Source organism: Lygodium microphyllum, chromosome 3 (genome assembly GCF_053477565.2).
Source record: "Lygodium microphyllum isolate KBCC chromosome 3, Lygodium_microphyllum_v1.1.10, whole genome shotgun sequence".
In the NCBI taxonomy this organism is placed as follows: domain Eukaryota; kingdom Viridiplantae; phylum Streptophyta; class Polypodiopsida; order Schizaeales; family Lygodiaceae; genus Lygodium; species Lygodium microphyllum.
The window spans coordinates 99,038,723-99,057,512 of NC_141137.1; the positions used below are offsets into that span (position 1 = coordinate 99,038,723).

Here is an 18,790-nt window from a genome sequence, read left to right on the forward strand (position 1 = left end):
GCAAGGGTCTTCTTAACAAAATCGAGAAGAGGTCTCTAATCCCCAATTCTAAGATTCAACTTCCCTTGAATAGGAGTAAAATTGGTTGTAAGTCCTTCAAATGCCGAACCTAATCCAATTGATGTTTCCGATCGATCCGGTGGAATTTGTAGCCTTTCAACAGTATCTGCTAACACAAAATTATCTGTGGACCCTGGATCAAATAGTATCAAAACTCGTTGATTGTTGAGTGTCCGCCAACCCTTTAAGAGTTGTCTTTTCTTCTCATTTGAATGAGTGTTAATTGCACATCCGGAACAGAACTTGAGGATGGCAGAGGAGGATCTTTAACCACATTTGCTTTCTTTCTTTTGTGAGGACAATTAGGCTTCATATGCCCTAACTCACCACAAAGAAAGCACCTTCCTTCCTCTTTGTATCTCAGAGGGTGAGAGATACTTGCACTTCTTCTTGTTACCCTTTGGCTTTGAATATTGGTCATGGGTAAAGGTAGGTCTTCTTCGATTAGTCCTATCTCTTGGTTGATCATAGAGCTGCTCTTGTCTAGCTCTATAAGAACTCATCTCCAACTTTCGAGATGTACCAGGTGTATGCAAACTTTCAGCTATGATGGCAGACTCCATCATGCGAGATAAGGTTTCATGTGGATACACCTTCATGGTTCTGTATAAATGAGGGAGTAGGCCAGCTTCAAACTTCCTTTTCTTCTCTTCATCGTCGTTGATCTCCATGAAAGGAGTAACCTTGAGAAGAGTAGACCAAAACTTGTCCACATAACTAGTGACCTTTTCATGCTCTTTCTGGCCTAGACAATCCCACTCCTTGACATCATTCTCGAGATCAGGAGGCAAGAACTCAAATAAAACTTATTCTAGAACTTTTTCCAAGTCGTAGGTTTCCTTACCTCCAAAATGAGAGTCAACCACCAATTGCTAGCGGTGTCTTTTAAGTGCATGCCTACATGCCTGAGCTTGGACTTTTCTGAGAAATTACCATCAAAGAAAGCAACTTCAAATTGCCTAACAAAGGCTGACGCCTTAGCAGGATCTCTCTTACCGGAGTAAGAGTCAAAACTTTATGTCCTTATTCCCAGACTTGAAAGTCTTAGTCTTCTTAAGCTTGCTCCTCTTATGGTCCCTCTTTGTCCGTTTGTGGATTGCACGAGACTTAGAACCAAGAAAGTAGAAACTAGAAGATGATGAGGAGGAGGAGGAACTTGAGTAATCAAGGGAGTAGCTGGTTGCTGAGGGAGATGACTGCCTCCTTATCCGCCTCACTCGAGGTGAGGTCTTTTTACTCTTCTTGACCCGAGAATCCTTCTTCCTTCTAGGAAGCTTCTCAGCAATTGGATGCTTTGCATCTTCACCATCAATTGGTGCAATGGTGTTTCCTCCAGTATCACCATCTCTTGGAGGATTCAGTCCTTCATAAGTAGCTTCTTCCCTTGCCCTTAAGCTGTCAATCAATTGATATACTTCGGGAATCTCCAATAAGCTACGAAACTCTGTCAATTGAGCCTGTAATTGCTCACTTGTAAGTGCTTCATCAGTTGCCATCTTTACCTTCTTCTTGCAAGGATCCCCTTTACTTTGAGAAAAGCAAAGAGACCTGCTCTGATACCACCATTATATAATCTGAGATACACGCTCGACTTTCTTATATACTTAAAAGATATACGGTAAATATTATACTAGCACAGAGAGAGAACATATGAGAGAAAACAAAGATGTAGAGAAAGAGAGATAGAGAGAGATTGACAACACACTAAGGACTGGAAGATGGGCCAATCCCCCCCCTTGTGGAGTTATATTATTGACAAGGAGCAAGCTCCTCCGTTACACATAAGCCAGTTCTTACTTGTAGATCTTGGGAACAAGATCACGGTTCCTTGCACGGTATACAACCGGCTAACACTTGCACAACTTGAAAATTGGCACCTTTCGATCCTTTTTGAGTCTCCTTCTCTCCTACACAATATGTGTAGGGCTCTCCTTTTGGAGCTTGATTTTAGCAAAACTTCCACAGCACTTGATTTCAGCAGAGCTTCTGCAGCACTTAATTTCAGCAAGGCTTCCGCAATACTTGCACCTTCTCTTCTCCTCTTGGATACATGCAAAGTGATCCTTCCTTCACCTCTCCCTTACACCCAAGGAGAGCCTCCTCTTTTATAGGCTTTCAAGAGCTTCTCTTCTTGGAGAGAGAGTTGAGTTGATCTTCATGCAAGATGCGGTTGTTCCACTCTGCAACACTAATTTCGAGATATCTCTTTGTGCGTTGTTTGGATGAAAAAATGTCCAATACGAAAGTTGTAGAGATCTCGTTGTTTCCGATAACCTGCGCGGCCCGTTTTTAGAGATCGTTTTTCTATTGCAATATATTTTTAAAATGGATTTTCCAAAAAACAGCTTTTTAAATTGTACTCTTAACTTGTGGTCCATGCAACCACCTTGAGTCATAGATAAGGAGAGTTCATTAGATTGCCTTGGGCCTCAACCTTAAGATTCAATTCCACACAAAAGCTTGTGTCATTTTAGACCTTAGAAAAAGAAAATCACTTCTCTCGTCACTTCCAGAGGATCACGTCTCTCGTCTTTCTTAGTGAGAGAATTCCCTCTCTCGTCTTTCTTAATGAAAGAAAAGACCTTAAACCTTAACTTATAGGGGAGAGAATGACCCCAAATAAATGCAATGCTCATTACATACAAGTAAACATTCACAGGCGTCCCTAGATGCACACATAAATACATATACACAATGCTAATGCACTTCCTCTTCTTAGAACTCATATCCATCTTCATTAATGTGTAACTCCTTGGTTCTTTGTACACTCTTACACTTGGCAGGCACTTCTTTCCCACCAGATATCCCCGTCACAGTGCTCTAATCACCCCATTAAGTGATGCAATAGAAATATTGGTCTGTAAATGGTCTCATGGCCATACTAGATCATCATCAACACTTAAAGAAAAGTGAGTCATTAATTTATTAACATAAATTTATTAAATAGAGAATGCGTAATAAGCAATCAATTTAGTGACATCCTGTATACATGCAGTGAGGCTCGGGCCAATAGAGGTGTATACGCCTCCACTCCTACCATAGGCACTGATAGCATGCTCCCAGTAAGTGTGTGAACTGCCCGGAAGTACCTTCCCTACCCGTTGGGCTTGGGCAAGAGTGAGCTTGTGCTCCTATAACAGTAAGAAGATCCGTCCGACAAGGGCAGGCTGCAGCTCCTGCCAAACAATCGGCTTCCTAGAACCACATGCTCCACTATAGTGGAGGCTATTCATATTCCAGGATGCAAGATGTAAACTCATAGGGAAACCTATGACTGACCGAACAAGCATTTGTTTTATGTGGAAGCCGCTAACGAAGAAGAGGAGCTATTAGGCATGCGGATACACTTCGCTGCCGGCCTGGACGGTGAACTTCATTCCTCCATGATAGCCCTCGAGTGGCGGACCATGGGGGTGATGGATGCACCTGGTGGTACCACCAGGGCATCTATCAGCCAGATTGAGAGGCGAGACTCTGTACACTGGTAGAAACGGACCGCCTGTGCCAGGGGCCACTCGATCATATCCATCGGAGCTCTCCACTACGGAGGGGCTCGAAAGATAATGCTTAGATATGGAACCTCGGCCCCAACCCACCAGTTAATGTCCATCATGCAACGTGGCCACTGCTGGGAAAAAAGTACCAGTCCTCCTTCTCCCATCCACTGGGAGATGTGGTATGCCATCTAGCTCTTCACCTCCTCCTCTATCTATGTCATCGTCCAATCTGTGTGAGAGGTTTGAAGGAAGAAAACGTAGTTTGGTCCATCCGGTGTGATGCTAGTAGATGGACCTTGCCGCTCCTTGACTTGCGTACCAAGAAGATTCCCACTTCCAGGGGTAGTGGAAACTCTCCGCGCTCTGCAACTCTCAGGTAAGACCATGGCCCACTACGAAAAAACTCCTGTGATAGCAGTTGCCCCTATCTCGGGAAAGTGTGACAAGTGGCATGGGCAGATGAACTCGTGGCTATGTTGGGGGGGAGGGGAGCGGGGGCAGGGGTGTGTCAGCATATGGGGCTCCTCACCTCCTGTGGGGGGTAGAGGGGAGGGTCACTTGTACTGGGTGGGGATCAAGGGGGCTAGTCGGCGGGGGCGATGGTGGGGAGGGGGAGGATCGAGGGGTGGTTGGACCCATGTAAAGCTGTCCGCATCCACCTATGGGCCTGTTGGCGAAGCCCCCTAGGCTCCGAAGCACGTGCACTCTCTGTCGTCTCTGGACCCATGTAAAGCTGTCCGCATCCACCTATGGGCCTGTTGGCGAAGCCCCCTAGGCTCCGAAGCACGTGCACTCTGGTGCCTAATGCCCAAAGTCACAATCTGTTTTTGACCCCGCTGTTCTGGATCTTACGGAGGATGATCTCGTGGAGAACCTGACCAACAGAGACTGATCTTTGCTGGCAAACAGCTTGAGGATGGTCGCACCCTGGCATACTACAATATCCAGAAAGAAAGTGCTCTCCATCTTGTTTTACGTCTTCGCGGTGGTATGCAGATCTTTGTGAAGACACTGACGGGAAAGACCATCACCCTCGAAGGGTGCCATTAGGCATAAACTGATACACAAGCATCCATTCATTGGGGCCTTGGTGTCAGGGAAGTTCTCACGGCCAGGAAGTGTAGAGACGGATCCATCATTGGACACACCAACAGGGTGCAAATTGAATGCAAAGAAATTCATAAGGCTACTTGTTGCTTCCTGCACCGCCTTATTGTGAACCCGAGGTGATGCTGGTTGACGATCCCTCATCAAAGAGATGCACAGGGGTGAAATTTTGAACTCCTTCCTTCATTATCATCTTTACTCTCAGCACCTTGCCCTCATTGTCATCATGAGGTCAACAAACTCAAAATAGTGGCATGAACAACGAAGCAAATCATGACTGCTACTACTGAATATTCGGGCACCACAGTTTATATAGACTCAAACGAGTTTTGAGAAATGCAGTCCTCTGGCACATCAAAGCTATCAAAAGAAAAAAAATACCACCCCAATATATGCCACTCATCGATCATGCATGGCAGGAACAGTAATGCATTTTCACTACAGTTCTGAATCTTGGGCACGTTTGTACTTATTGCACCCATTTGTCTTCAATTGGCTTGACCACCATAGTGGACCTCACTGCAATACTGAGACTCAGCTCCCCCCCATCAGACCTCAGGTCCACTTAATCCATGCCAAGTGGAGGCAGAAGCTCAAAGGCCTGCACCAGCTTGCCCAACACTAATGCCAGTATTGGCAAGGCTATAATACTCCCTGGACAACTCCTCCTGCCTGAGCCAAATGGAATGAACCTGAAGCTAGTCCTATTGAGCTCTATCTTCGACTCCACAATCTTTTCTAGTAAAAGCAACCCATGTGAGTGCTGACAAGCTTTCTGCAATTACTTAAGATGATTGTACGCATCAGTTCTTCTGCCTTCTGTCAAGGCTGATGCTTTTGTCAGAACGTCACCAAGCGGTTTCAGTAGATTTTGCAGTCCAGAAGTATCTGGTTGCTTGCTCTTGGAAATGGTGACAATGAGGAGGGATCTAAGGGCGGATTCAACATTCTGAATCACAGGCATGACAGTCACAACAAGGTCCTTTCCATCAGCAAATCCATCCTTAATCTGAGGAAGAAGCTCGGATCATTCAGGAGTGCTCGGATCATTCAGAGTGCTGTCCATCCTTCCATGGCCTCAGGAATGCCTCTATCTCTGCCCTCCCGTGCACCTGCGCCTGTGGTTGCTCATCCCGACGGGCAGCCTCTTCTGCATGCAGAAGCAGCGCCCCAGCCCGCCCCCTGGTTGTGACCGCGGGTGAGCTTCCACTTGTAGGAAATGAAGCACCTGATTTCGAGGCAGAAGCTGTCTTTGATCAAGAATTCATCAACGTGAAACTCTCTGACTACAGGGGCAAGAAGTATGTTGTGCTCTTCTTCTACCCACTTGACTTCACATTCGTCTGCCTCACAGAAATCACTGCTTTCAGTGACCTTTATGCAGAGTTTGAGAAGCTGAACACTGAAGTGCTTGGTGTGTCTATTGATAGTGTGTTTTCCGACCTTGCATGGATCCAGACTGACAGGAAGTCTGGCGGTTTGGGTGACCTGAAATATCCACTTGTTGCTGACTTAACAAAAACCATTTTGAAAGCCTACAATGTCCTCATTCCTGGCCAGGGTGTTGCCCTTCGAGGTCTTTTTTTTATCATTGACAAGCAAGGCATTATTCAGCATGCTACCATCAACAATCTTGCAATTGGGCGTAGTGTGGGCGAGACCCTTAGGACCCTCCAGGCTGTTCAATACGTGCAAGACAATCCAGATGAGGTCTGTCTTGCAGGCTGGAAACCTGGTGAGAAGACAGTGAAGCCTGACACTAAGCTGAGCAAGGAGTATTTTGCTGCTATCTGAGGAGACCATTGATAGCATATACATGCTAATACTGGTGCTCCTTTGGGGAATTAAAATTTAATCCAGATTTTTGCATTCAAGGTGTACACCTGCCAGTGTGCTAGGGGATTGTCCGTTACACTAAGGGTGACAGATTGACGTTGAGAAGCTCCTCCTTTGCTTTTGGGTATAGACCTGGACGAGACTGTTGAGGAGGCTTGACTAGAAATGCGGCTGTGTTTCTGAAACACTCCAGAAGCTTTCTTTACAGTGGTGATTTTTGAAGAGGAAACCTGTTCCTTAGCTGCACAAGGTGTCAATGGAGAAACAATGTTGCTGCTTGTGTTCCTTTTATCTTTGACCTGTTCCATCCGCAGTGTGCCCACATCGACTATTATGCCCAAAGAACAACCCCTGGTGGCCTGCTCATTTCTGAAGCTGTAGCAGTCACTCAACAAGGCATTGGGTTTCCTCATTCCCCTGGAATTTGGAATGATGAGCAAGTGGAAGCATGGAAGAAGGTTGTAAAAGCTGTGAATGACCCTCTCTTTGGCTCCAGAATTGAACGCTGCAAATTGCTGAGACGGAGTGTATGTGTAGGGTATTTGACAGGATATTGCCATTTTGAGTGGGGGAACTGTTGGCAGCATAGCAATTGTATTTGGATCATATGTTGCACCAAGCTGCTTGATGTGTCTCATCATGCATCGAATCTGCATGTGCAAGCAAATGGCAATGATGACTGTAAGCAGAACAGAATTTGCAGACGCACATCCATTGCTCTGGTAGCTCCACCTTGGATGTTTCAACTCCATGATCAAGATTATCAGGTGGGCATCTTGTTGACTATTTTAAGCTTCCATCCTTCTCCTCAATTCCAAAGGTTTCCCCATCAGCATTCTGGGATTAGATCACACAGTGAAGGGAAGCACCCCAGGACCAACTTGGCTTAATGCTGGAGTAGATACAGGATATGGAGAATCATGGGCAAAAGCATGTATGTTGGAGTAGCGGCTGTAATAGCCAGCCTGCTTTTGTGCAGAATGGAATCTCATATATAGGTAGCAATATGCTGCCAGATGGATTGGGAATGCATGCAGGGTATCTAGACCGTTATGGCTATTACAATGCTCCAGGAGCACCTTGTTACAGCAATATGGATATGTCAGGTGTGAATGACAACCATGCATCACCTATTGCTGGTAATTTTGGATTGTATGGAATGCATGCAGAGGGCACAGGGCCCCCATATGGGCTTCAATCCATGCATGAACAGCAGCCATCATCTGCTTTTGGGCAGCACTATGCCTATATGTATGATGTTCATGCTTACTCTCATGGGCAACAATGTGCATATGGAAAGGTCATCAAAAGTACCATAGAGAAAATTATGTTCAGCAAGCTTGATGCTGGAATGGTTGATATGATGGTTGCATTGGCACATGCGCTCATGATATTTGATGATACAATGATGGCTGCAGAAATAGTAGATGTTGTTCTGGTTGAGCGTGCACTTGTACAACAATTAACACTTAATACCTCTCAGTTGGTACAACAATGTATCGTGCAGGCTCTTGTAAACCTCTATGGCAATATTGTTTTGCGAGAAGGCCTAGATCACGTAAAACACAAGAACATGCTGATTGATCTAATTGCTAGGACTGATGCAGAAGTTCAAGGGGACTCTATGCAATCATTGATCGAATTGTGCAGGAGTGAGTGTGGACAGCCACCCGGAATGCAGGAGTGGCAAGCAAGTGACTATGACCGACATCATGCCGATACCTATGCTCATGGACTTGCCAATCATCATACTTATGGTCAGCCTAGGATGCAAGGATACTGTTGTAGTCATGTTGGACAGTCATCATGCAATCTTGGGCAGCATGTTTATGGGCAACAATATGACCAAAGTTTTGGTAGTAGTCAACAACAAATAGATGTATTTGGACAGCAGCGTGAACATTTTTGTGACATGCATTCTCATAGAGATTATGGACAGCATGACCAATGCTGTGGGATCAATGATCAAAGGCAGCATGCTTATGTACGTGAGCAGCAAACATCAGTGGAAGCAAATGCATATGCTCAACCAATCTGCCCCTCTGATACGCAGCAGGGCTATTATCACCATAGGGAGGATGGACAGTATGAATATCATTGTGAGCAACAGCCACATTGGTATGACCATCCATATGGACAGCATGAGCATTATGGTCATGAGCATGGACAGCCATCTCTTGTACATGAGCAGCAAGATGACTATGAGCAACATGTCAGAACCATTACTGAGCTGACCAATGGTGATGAGCAGGTGTGTAAATTACTATCTAAGGCTAAACGCATTAGACACCTTACCAGTGATATGATACGGGAATTGCATGCCGCGGGCTTATGCTATCGATGTGCTAAGCCAATATCTTATAATCATCAAGCCACATGCAGGGCAAAGACTGCCAAAATACTCTTGGTATTAGAATATTATGATGCAAAGGATGGAGAAGATCTTGTTGAAGACCATTTTGGTATGGGTCCACGACAAGAACCTCAGTTTAAGAAAGTAGATCATGGGCAGCATGTGAATTTGGATAATCATGACCCCATGCGGGAGCCCCGTCAGTCCACAGACCTGCAGTTTAAATGCTTGGACATCACTAAGCATGCAGGGTCCATAAATATGCAGCACTTAGGGGTTGATGTAGTCCATGCAATGGTGACTTCAGCCTCATATGCTTCAGTCATACAGAGCATGGTGATGCCTGAGAGGCTTATGGAAGAGCTAGAGAATACCACCATGCTGATCATGCTTCCAACTGTACTTGACTTTGACCTTCTGAAAGCTGATCCAATGCATGGCAGCGATACCACTTTCCCTTTTGACTCGGGTGGCTACAAGCTGACCTTGACCCTCTGCATAGACTAGTACTACTCTTGAATATTAGGCAATCTTTTACTAGGTCTATGCCAAGAACCCCCCCTCCTCCCTATCTTTTGCCACTTGTAATGCTTTACAGAGTAGTACTCTACAGCCCACTACTTGGCTATACTAATAAGTCCGATCTTTGTTTTTGAGGACAAAAACTTCATTTTGAGTGGGGATGGATTGTAATGGAGGGGAAATACTTAGGTCAAGTTGACCTAAGTATAAAAGGTGTAAGGGACATTGCATAGGCACCATTTGATGAATACACATTTGTCCTTTCACCTTCTTCACCTTCTTCCCTGTCCTTCCATGGCTGCCAGCCATTTCTCTCTCCTCTTCTTGCCTTTCTCTCTCTACTTTTAGTCTTTCTCTCTCCTCGTCACCCTCTTTCTCTCTCTTTCTCTTTCCTCTCTGCAGTCTCTCCCTTCTCTCCTCTCTCTAGGTCCCCTTCATTACAGTAGGTGGAGCAGAAGGCAAGGGAGAAGGCGGAGGAAACAGTGCACCACGAGCAGTAGGTGGGGGGGGAGAGCTGGTACGATGGCGGGGGTGGAGCAGCAGCGCACGCGACGGCAAGGAGCGTCTAGGATATTGCTAGATATCTTTGTCTTCAAAAGGCTGCGCCATGTTTGATCCCTTGTCATCAACTGCAGATCGGTCTAGTGGACTTTTGTGAGGTCACAAACCAATAGGAATTGACAGGACTCAAGCTCCAGTGAGAGCCAAATCACTCCAGCACTCTTGAAAAGGAAAAGAATCTCACACTTTTTCCCAAATTATACCTTTGCATGGATATGTCTCACATATTTCAAGGTGGAGTAAACAGGATTTGGATATTCATTTATGCCTTGGGATCTGCCTTAACTATTATATATGAAAAGTTATGGGATCACATTACGTGCTGTCCTGCTAAGCTGTAGACACTAGAATGTGTTTATTGATACTTGAAGAGGGTTGAGATGGTGATGTCTAGCACAAGAGTGGTACAACAGTAGATCAACACTGACTGATTACAGACTTGTGCATAACTTAGAGAGATGCCCTGACTCATCATAGCTAGAGCTAAATAGGACAGAACTAGGATGAGCTTTGAAAGGGGTAAGGAGGACCTGCAGCTAAAAGCTTCCATTACATGGAAACATGGGTTACCATCTCTCAGTGCCACTTAAGTGGTAAACTTTAGAAATCACTTTTAAACACAAGCAATGTTGCAGAATCCAGATACTCTTACCAATCTACAGGTTTTCCATGTCCTTTATTGAGAAGAATTTCTGGTGCCAAATAATCAGGAGTTCCTGCAACAAGAAAATGGTTATAAAATATGGCCAAAATCAAGTCAACTTCAAACATTGTAGGTTGAAACTTGACATACCACACAACGTGAAGGTCCGATGATCAATTTTCTTTGCAAACCCAAAATCAGCCACCTTGATGTTTCCTCTCTCATCTAGCAGGAGATTCTCAGGCTGTACACTCATGTTCATTATTGAGACAGGCAGCATTGAGTAACCCATGTTATGATGTCCCACAAGAAGAGAACAATATCCATGATTAGTCTACAGATACCTTTAGATCCCGGTAGATAATGTCCATGCTATGAATGTATTCAAATGCGAGCAAAACTTGTGCTGCATAGAAACGCTGAAAGTTCCAGAAGTTACACCATTATGAATCTCCTTTGTGAGAAAAAGAATAATGATCATAATGTATAGTTATGAAAACAGAATGGTTACAGATGAAACCCCTGAAGAGTAAATTTTGGTATATGTTAGGCATTGATACGATAGTTTCCTATGTTAACCTGGTTTTATTTATTACGTGCAGGTACATGCTTTCTTACCGCAGTATTCTCATCAAACTTCACTCTACTCCTAAGATAACCAAAGAAGTCCCCTCTGTAACAACCAACAGAATGGGCAACCACAGCTCATTTGTCAAAACGTTCCTGATGAACATGCAGATGGCCTCAAATTTAGAACAAATTTTTGCTTAAAACTTTCAAAAATTGCACAGTTCTGCAATGGCAACCTATAAATTTCTGGTCTTCAATAAGCTTACCCACTGATATACTCCATTATTAAATGCACTGACTTGTTATCTTGACAGCAGCCAAGTAGATTCACAATAAAAGGGAAGTCTATCTTTTCAAGATTTTCCTTCTCAGCTTTGACATGAGCTATCTGCAAAATAAGGCTTCAAGAAACAGCCAGCTTAGGCCCACAATATGCATGAAAAATTTTGCATTTGACAGCCCTTAAGAGGTAAACCCTGGACTATTCCATTCTTGAACACATTTGCTTGTGCATGCTTCTGTGGAGAAGGCATACCTGTTTGGACTTGATGATTGAACTTTTGGATAGAGACTTTGCTGCACATACAATGCTTGTTTTAACATGTATTGCTACAGAAACTCGACCAAAACTGCCAGCTCCTAGAATCTTCCCAAGCTCAAAGTCTTGGATGTTACACTCTTTAAACCAAACCTGTAATAATGTACAGCAAAGCTCAAAGTCTCTCACAAGACTAAACAAGAAATAGTCACCAGATTGGCTGATCTAATCATCCCTAATAAAAATGTCTCAGGTTGCTGATTGTGCAGTAACAGCTTTTCATGCATACTAACACTTACTGAATGTCATGTTCTATCACAAGGATATGAACTTACTTTGGGGCCTTCATGATATACATTTGCATGAACAAGGCTGAACAGGGACAGGACCTTGGAAATTGTTAATATACAAAGGTTAAATGTGAAACTTTCAAATAAGGGTCAAAAGAGTGGGTTTTTACCTTAATACAAAAGTTTTACCATCAAGACATGGCAGGAGGTGTACAGGAAGGCGGACGAGGAGGTGCCATAGCGAGTATTCGGCTGCCAGAGAGGAGTGAAGTTGAGGCGAAGGGAGATAGACGCAACAATACCTCCGGAGTGGCTTGCTCCCCCGATACGAGTGCTGATAGAGCCCGGGGAGGTATGGGCCACCAGGTTTTCACCAACAGGCATCCCCCTACAAGTAGCAGGTAGAGTGGGCAGCGCCCCGCAAGGGACTTTCTTCACCATTCAGGAGGGGGGGCGTCTAGCCCCTAACAGAGGGCAGCAGGATGAGGGGATAGCTGCCCTTTCGTGGAGGAGGATTCAGGTGGTGGGCCTTCAAGGGAAGACATGGCGACGGGACCCCTATGTTTTCTGGAAGGAGCTCAGGGAGTGGCGCCTTTGGATCTGGGAGGGCAAACCACTTGATGAGCTGGAGTGGGATCCAGGAGAGTGGCTATGGCCAACCACTGCAGTCGCCAAGAAGCCGCCGAGGTTCCTGGAGTACACTGCCAGGATTGGCAAACACGTACTGATGCAAGAGAATATGGATTGGGCGCCGTCACGTAGCAGGCACTGAGCGGAGCACAGCATCACGGAGCCATTTCGACAGACCTTCTGGCGCCACCTATGGGATAGCTGGAGGCCGAGGAGGGTATCGTATTTCTTATGGCCGGTGGCACATGGAGGCTTGGCGGTGGCAAGTTGGCTTGCCCAAATGCAGAAGGAGGGAGATTGTAAGCGTTGCACACAGCAGCCTCTGGAAACCCCAAAGCATTGCCTTTGGTCATGTGAGGAGGCATAGCTTGTGTGGAGAAGAACATGCCGCATCCTTTGCCGTACAACACCCAGCCTTGGATGTATCTCTTGGGGTGCTTTCTGCTGGCAAGCAGTCAGCCAGGGCCGTCACCTTCTGTATGAGGCCGGGATGCAGGACACGATATTCATCATTGAGGCAGGGTCGTGCGCAGTGGTCGGTTTGGAGGCTCTACCCATCCGCCAGGTACTGGAGCCCACAACAGACCGCTCTAAGGTATGGGAGATCATAGGGAGTCTTACTAGATGGCATATCTGGAAGGTGCGGTGTCAGGGGACTTTCGGCAGAGAGAGACTTTTAGCACAGGCGACCTTAGCAGAGCTCTGGACCTCCATCATCCACTCCCTCTACGGCCGTTGGGATCAGGTGCAGGGCAAGTCCAGGGCTCGTCAGGAGCTCCGTTGTCATTTCATGCATACCTAGGGTGGCCAATATCTGTTTTTCGTGATGCATGCAGGCAGCCCCAGATGGCGATACACCCCCCCTTCCATGGCTTCTTGTCCCCCATCCCCCCAGACCGCCTTGAGAGGCTTGTATACATGATGTATTTGTGTTTCTACATCAGCTCCAACTAGTCTGTTGAGCATGAGCACTCCATTGTAATCAGTTTTTTTGAGTAATATAATCAGCCACATTTTATTTGCAAAAAAAAAACAATACAAAAGTTTAGACTTCAAATCTGGCCAGCCCATTTGCAGGCAAGGAGCTGTCCCTCAAATGGCCAGGACAGCACCACAATAACAGCCCCTCAGTCTTATCCTTATTTCCACCCACCATGTAAAGATGGAAACAAAACCGAGCTTCTCCAAGGTGCTAGCCTCACCCCCGTCAAACCCAGCCACCAAGCCTTCTTGTTGGGAACACAACCTGCTGGATATGCCAGCAAAAGAAACCTGAAGATGTGCGAATCCATCAGGTACAGCAATCTGTATAACAAAAAGAATTTTCAGCAAGAGAAGTCATAATGCAAATTGCAGGAAAACAGCAACAAGAATGGGTTGCCAAAGAAATCCAAGTAGGGGGTTGGATGATGGACGGGATTAGGTCGAGGTCCTTGAGGATGAAGAGAGAAAGAAAGACATTATTGTCCCAGAACATGAAATCATACAAAGAAAGGTATTTACAGCCATTCCCTTCAACAACATTGGAGATCCCTCAATCATAGTCAAAGAAAAGCATCTAGTTTTACGATACACAGCAATGCAAGAAAAGATTGAGGCAATGAGGCAAGCCAGATCTTTACAGGGAACTAAGATATGGATGCCTGATGAGCTCACTCCCAACCAGCTCAAGAACAGGAAACATGAATTAGCTAGAGTACAAGAAGCACAAAACAAGTAAAGTGGGTCTTCTACTGACAAGGTAGAGCTATCATTGCAGAGTTCCAGACACCCAAAGCAAAAAGGTAGTGATCATCTAAGACACCCGAAGTGTAGTGTACAAATGACGATTTTAGGTCAATTATGGCCTCCACAAGATGTTAATCTCTCTCTCTTTTTTTTTCATGAAGACAACTAAATTAAGTAGTAAATATTTACATCAGACCATCAGATCAGCATTGAAAATAACAGACATGAAGGAAAGTCTACACAGACTCTTAACACAAAAATGTCACATTGAAAGTACAACTGGTGTGGAGCGAACAGTATCCAGCCAGGGAGCAGCAATGTCAAGAAGAACCAGATCAGCAGACACCATAGAGGTGATTTGCCACAACACTAAACCCCGAATTTGGGCCACATGACCATGAATGCCAGATACTGAATTGAAAATGAAGGCATTCCGAGTACGCCAAATATGCCACAAGGCTATCCATCTAAGGAAATGGAAAAGGCAAGAATAATCTAAACTCAAAGAGGGTCATGGAGGTCATCTTCCCCATAATCCACAAACGAGCTAATATCCGGTGCTGAGTCAACGAGGATCACACACGGAAAAAACTCCAAATCTGTCTTGCAATAGGGCAAGAGACAAAAAGATGAAGCACTGTCTCATCACATGAAGTACAGAATATACATCGCCTAGTAGAGATCTTACGAGCACGCAGCACATTCCCAGTAGGAAGAGCCCCAATAATTAGCCTCCACATAAACACTTTTCCCTGATACGGAACCTTAGATTTCCAGAGCAGGATGAATCTGTCCTGCCACTTCTTTTTGCTATCCCGAATATGCCATACTTTATTTGCCTTATCCATGACCCATCTCTTAGCCTCTACCATCTGATGATATATCTAATTGGCTAACCTTTTCTCGAAATCATCAAGAATCACAAACATCCAATCATACCAGGGAGACAAAAGTTGTAATGCAGGTAAAGGATAGTAGCTCATAAGTCTGTCCTGTATGGCTATCCAAATATCATGATATCCTCTAGGCACCCGCCGAAAGTGCTGACGAATACGCCGAAAGGAATAAAGACGGGCTTGCCCAAGAATGACACCATTCTGGACTGTCTGTAACCCCAAACAATCCATCCGATTAAACTTGTCTCTTTGCAAATCTTTATCAAGCCAATCCAACAACCTGGAGGAAGCAAGTACTTCACCTAGTAGGGAATTCTTCTCCTTGCAAAAATCTGGGGGGCGCCAAACTGCAAAACATAACATCTCCTACCAAGATGTGATCATATGGGAAAGGAGAAAAGACTGGGAGACCTTAATAGATCTTGTGGAGCTAAGCACATGCTACCAAGAAGCACGAATAACCGTGCTACCATGAGAAATGCCAATCTTTTCTATAAAAAATTTTGCTATATCTGTCTAGGGATGAGTCTGTACACAAAGTGTCTGCAAAAGAGCTAGCCTCAAAGCAGCCATATGAAAATTAACATCCAAAAGAGCTACTCCCCCCATCCTTTTAGGAGTAGTCACATGCTACCATGAAATCCACACCTGACTCGGGCGATTTCCTTTCTTCTTTCATAACATGAATCGAATAGGTTAAATCAATTCCAATAGGGACTTCTTAGTCCAAGGAAGCAATGGCAAGAAAAACGAAATCATGTTGATCATAATGCATTGAGCAACTTTAAGTCTCACATGGAGAGGCCAGCCTTGAGACTTCGAGTACATAAACCGATCATGAATACGAGATGCCATCCAATCCAACAAGGCACGAGGAGGTACCTCCACACCAATAGGATAACCCAAGTGTCTGGTTATATTTCCCTTAGGAATCACTATACCATTCCAACCCAAAGCCTACAAATCATTTTCTGTACAAGAGAACAGTGTGGATTTCTGAGCATTAATATGAAGTTCCAATGCCATAGCAAAAAGTTTCCACTCGACCACTGCCCGATAAACATTCGAGCGATCAACCTTTAGAAACACAAAGGAATCATCTGCCAAAGATTGACCCACAAGTTGGGCCCCACTGGGAAGAGACAATCCAATGATCTCACCTTGATTGGCTAACTTATCCAACAAAGAAAGCATTGGGTAAGTGACTAATGCAAACAACAAAGGACTGAGAGGGCAGCCTTGCCGGAGAGAGCGAGATAAGGTAATTTCATCAGCGATCCCTCCATTAAGTGCAATACGAGCCACTGCTCCCTAAAAAATAGTATCCACAAGAGCAACCATACGTGACCCAAAACCCATGGTGAACATTAGCTCCCTGAAAAAAGACCACCTTACATGATCAAATGCCTTTTCAATATCAAGCTGAAGCATGACCACCTACTAGCCTGAAGCTTTTGCAAAGTCAATCCCAAGTTGAACATTCAAAATGTTATGCATTATATTCCGACCCTTAATGAAACCATATTGGTGTGGATGAACCAAATACTTTCTGCAATCTGTTGGCAATGATTTTTGAGAAGATTTTGTATAAAGAGCCCATAACAAAAACAAGTCTCCATCGTTTCAAAGAAGTAAGAGAGGGAACCTTAGGCAATAACCAATTGACTGCAATCTTCCAACCTGAAGGCATGACACCAAAGTTTCAAACTTGCTGGCACAGGCGAGTCAACGGATCCTTAAGTTGCTCACATTAGTGGAAACAACTCATTAGGAAGCCCATCCCAACCAGGGATTTTCCTTTTAGGCAAATGGGATAGTACCTCTTCCACTTCATCCTCTGAAATATCAGCCTCCATTAAGGCTACCCATTCTAGCTGAACCTGATTACTAACCAAATCGCAAATGTATGTGCCAGCAAAGTGTACAGCGTCAAAAAGAATCTCTTGAGGCCCAACAATGATTTCTAAAAATCTACACACATCTGAATGATGGATGCAGGATCTATCACCATAGCACCTTGTTCATTCTTCAAATGCACAATATTTTCCCGAGCATATTTTTTATGTAATCGAGCAAAGAACTGATGAGATTGACAGTTATTATCGTGCAAAGCTTCCGCCCTGGACAGAAATTTGTATTTAGCATATTCCTCTTCCTGTAAAGATTGAACTCGGCCTTTCAACCATTCAATGCATGTAAGCAAGTCATCAGTGGTATGTTGAATACATTCCAAAAACTAATTTTGCAAGAGAAAGGATTGATTGAAACAAAGAGGCAAACGAGCCAAGAGAGCCTTATAGGCATGAACAGGTCGGTGTGTCATTTCCATGATCAAAGGATATTGATCAGACAAGACATGATGTCGCTCTATCCACATATCAATGACTGCATGGAGAAAATAATCACTTTGACAAATATAGATCCTATCCATTCTGGCCCATGTGTTTGGATGCTGAAGAGAATGATAAGTATATCTTGAGTATGAGGGATGCATCCAAGGCCACATGTCCTGTTTCAAAGACACAACCACAAGAGCATCCCAAGCCTTTTGCTCAGGACCATCCATAACTGAGTGTTGTGAAGTCGTCTAATCTAGAGATGTACACGCATTAAAATCTCCCATTATAAAGCCTTGACGAGCCATGGCAAGGCAATGCAAGTCATCCCAATTCTGACAACGTGCACGAGCAATAGAAGGAGCATACACACCCACCAGCCATAAAACCTCTCCCTCGTATTGGATTTCCAAAATCATAAATCTGCCTCGATGGTCTTGAGAAATCAAAGATGGTTGCAATGAAGATCTAACGGCCAACATTGCTCCTGATTTACGTGGAACACAACCACTAAAGAAAACAGAATAATCCTTATATACATAAGATGATCCTGCCAAAGCATGTTGTTTATGCTCCACAACACAAAGAACATCCCAATTGCCGGCTAACACAACTTTCCACAATCAATACTGCTTACTGCCCGAAGAGATACCTTTAATGTTCCATAAAGCAATTCTCATGATGGATCACAGAAAAGAAACTACTAAGTCCCCACTTTCCCTTTCCCTTTAACATCAACTGCTTTGGTTGCCTGAAATCTTTCCATCTCGCTTCGAATCACATCAACCAAATCTGCCCTTTGCAAACTAGCAATCAAAGTACGAGAAGGAAACTATTGTTGCTAGGCATGGAAAAATTCCCGAGGAGGCACCATCCTCCCTCACGAATCAAACTGCAGAGCAGTATCAAAAACCCTTTTTTCATTCGCACCAACTGCAAATTGAGGTTTCATATAGAACCCCCTACCTCGGCGTTGAAACATCTGAGTGACAGTCTGGGGAGCTAGGTAAACACAAGTAGATCGAGGCTCCTGTCTAGCATTACAGAAAACCACCGTAACCCTAGAATTATCCTGAGGAGACAAGTTCTGGCCCATTGAAAGCGACGCACGCTGAATACCAACTTGAGAAGCAACCTTCTTTCCATCTACTTACCCTGCTAGACAATCTGCTCAGGAACAACTTCAAACTACTGAACCATCTACTGGGGAAGATGGTCATGAA

The 18,790-nt window shown here is 44.5% G+C and overlaps 1 protein-coding gene and 1 pseudogene across 8 annotated transcripts in view; one reads left to right on the plus strand and one right to left on the minus strand.

Moving 5' to 3' along the window:
- The window catches only part of LOC148038663 (uncharacterized), a 72,071-nt gene that overhangs the window by 40,495 nt on the left and 12,786 nt on the right, over positions 1 to 18,790 (minus strand). For 5 of the 8 annotated variants that reach the window (XR_015690023.1, XR_015690029.1, XR_015690017.1 and 2 more), the window contains exons 2-7: positions 11,685 to 11,840; positions 11,416 to 11,537; positions 11,198 to 11,252; positions 10,924 to 10,998; positions 10,730 to 10,823; positions 10,589 to 10,652 (exon numbers count right to left, since the gene is read on the minus strand). Coding sequence is in view for 5 of the 8 variants with exons in the window: in XM_087674189.1 (XP_087530315.1) it covers positions 10,589 to 10,652; positions 10,730 to 10,823; positions 10,924 to 10,998; positions 11,198 to 11,252; positions 11,416 to 11,537; positions 11,685 to 11,840 (566 nt within the window). In the remaining 3 variants the exon portion in view is untranslated. Of the gene's footprint in view, positions 1 to 10,588; positions 10,653 to 10,729; positions 10,824 to 10,923; positions 10,999 to 11,197; positions 11,253 to 11,415; positions 11,551 to 11,684; positions 11,841 to 12,147; positions 13,426 to 18,790 lie in introns of those variants that run through there. The other 3 variants (XM_087674194.1, XM_087674190.1, XM_087674191.1) reach the window with 3 other exon arrangements.
- Positions 3,396 to 6,480, plus strand: LOC148038664 (2-Cys peroxiredoxin BAS1, chloroplastic pseudogene; annotated as a pseudogene).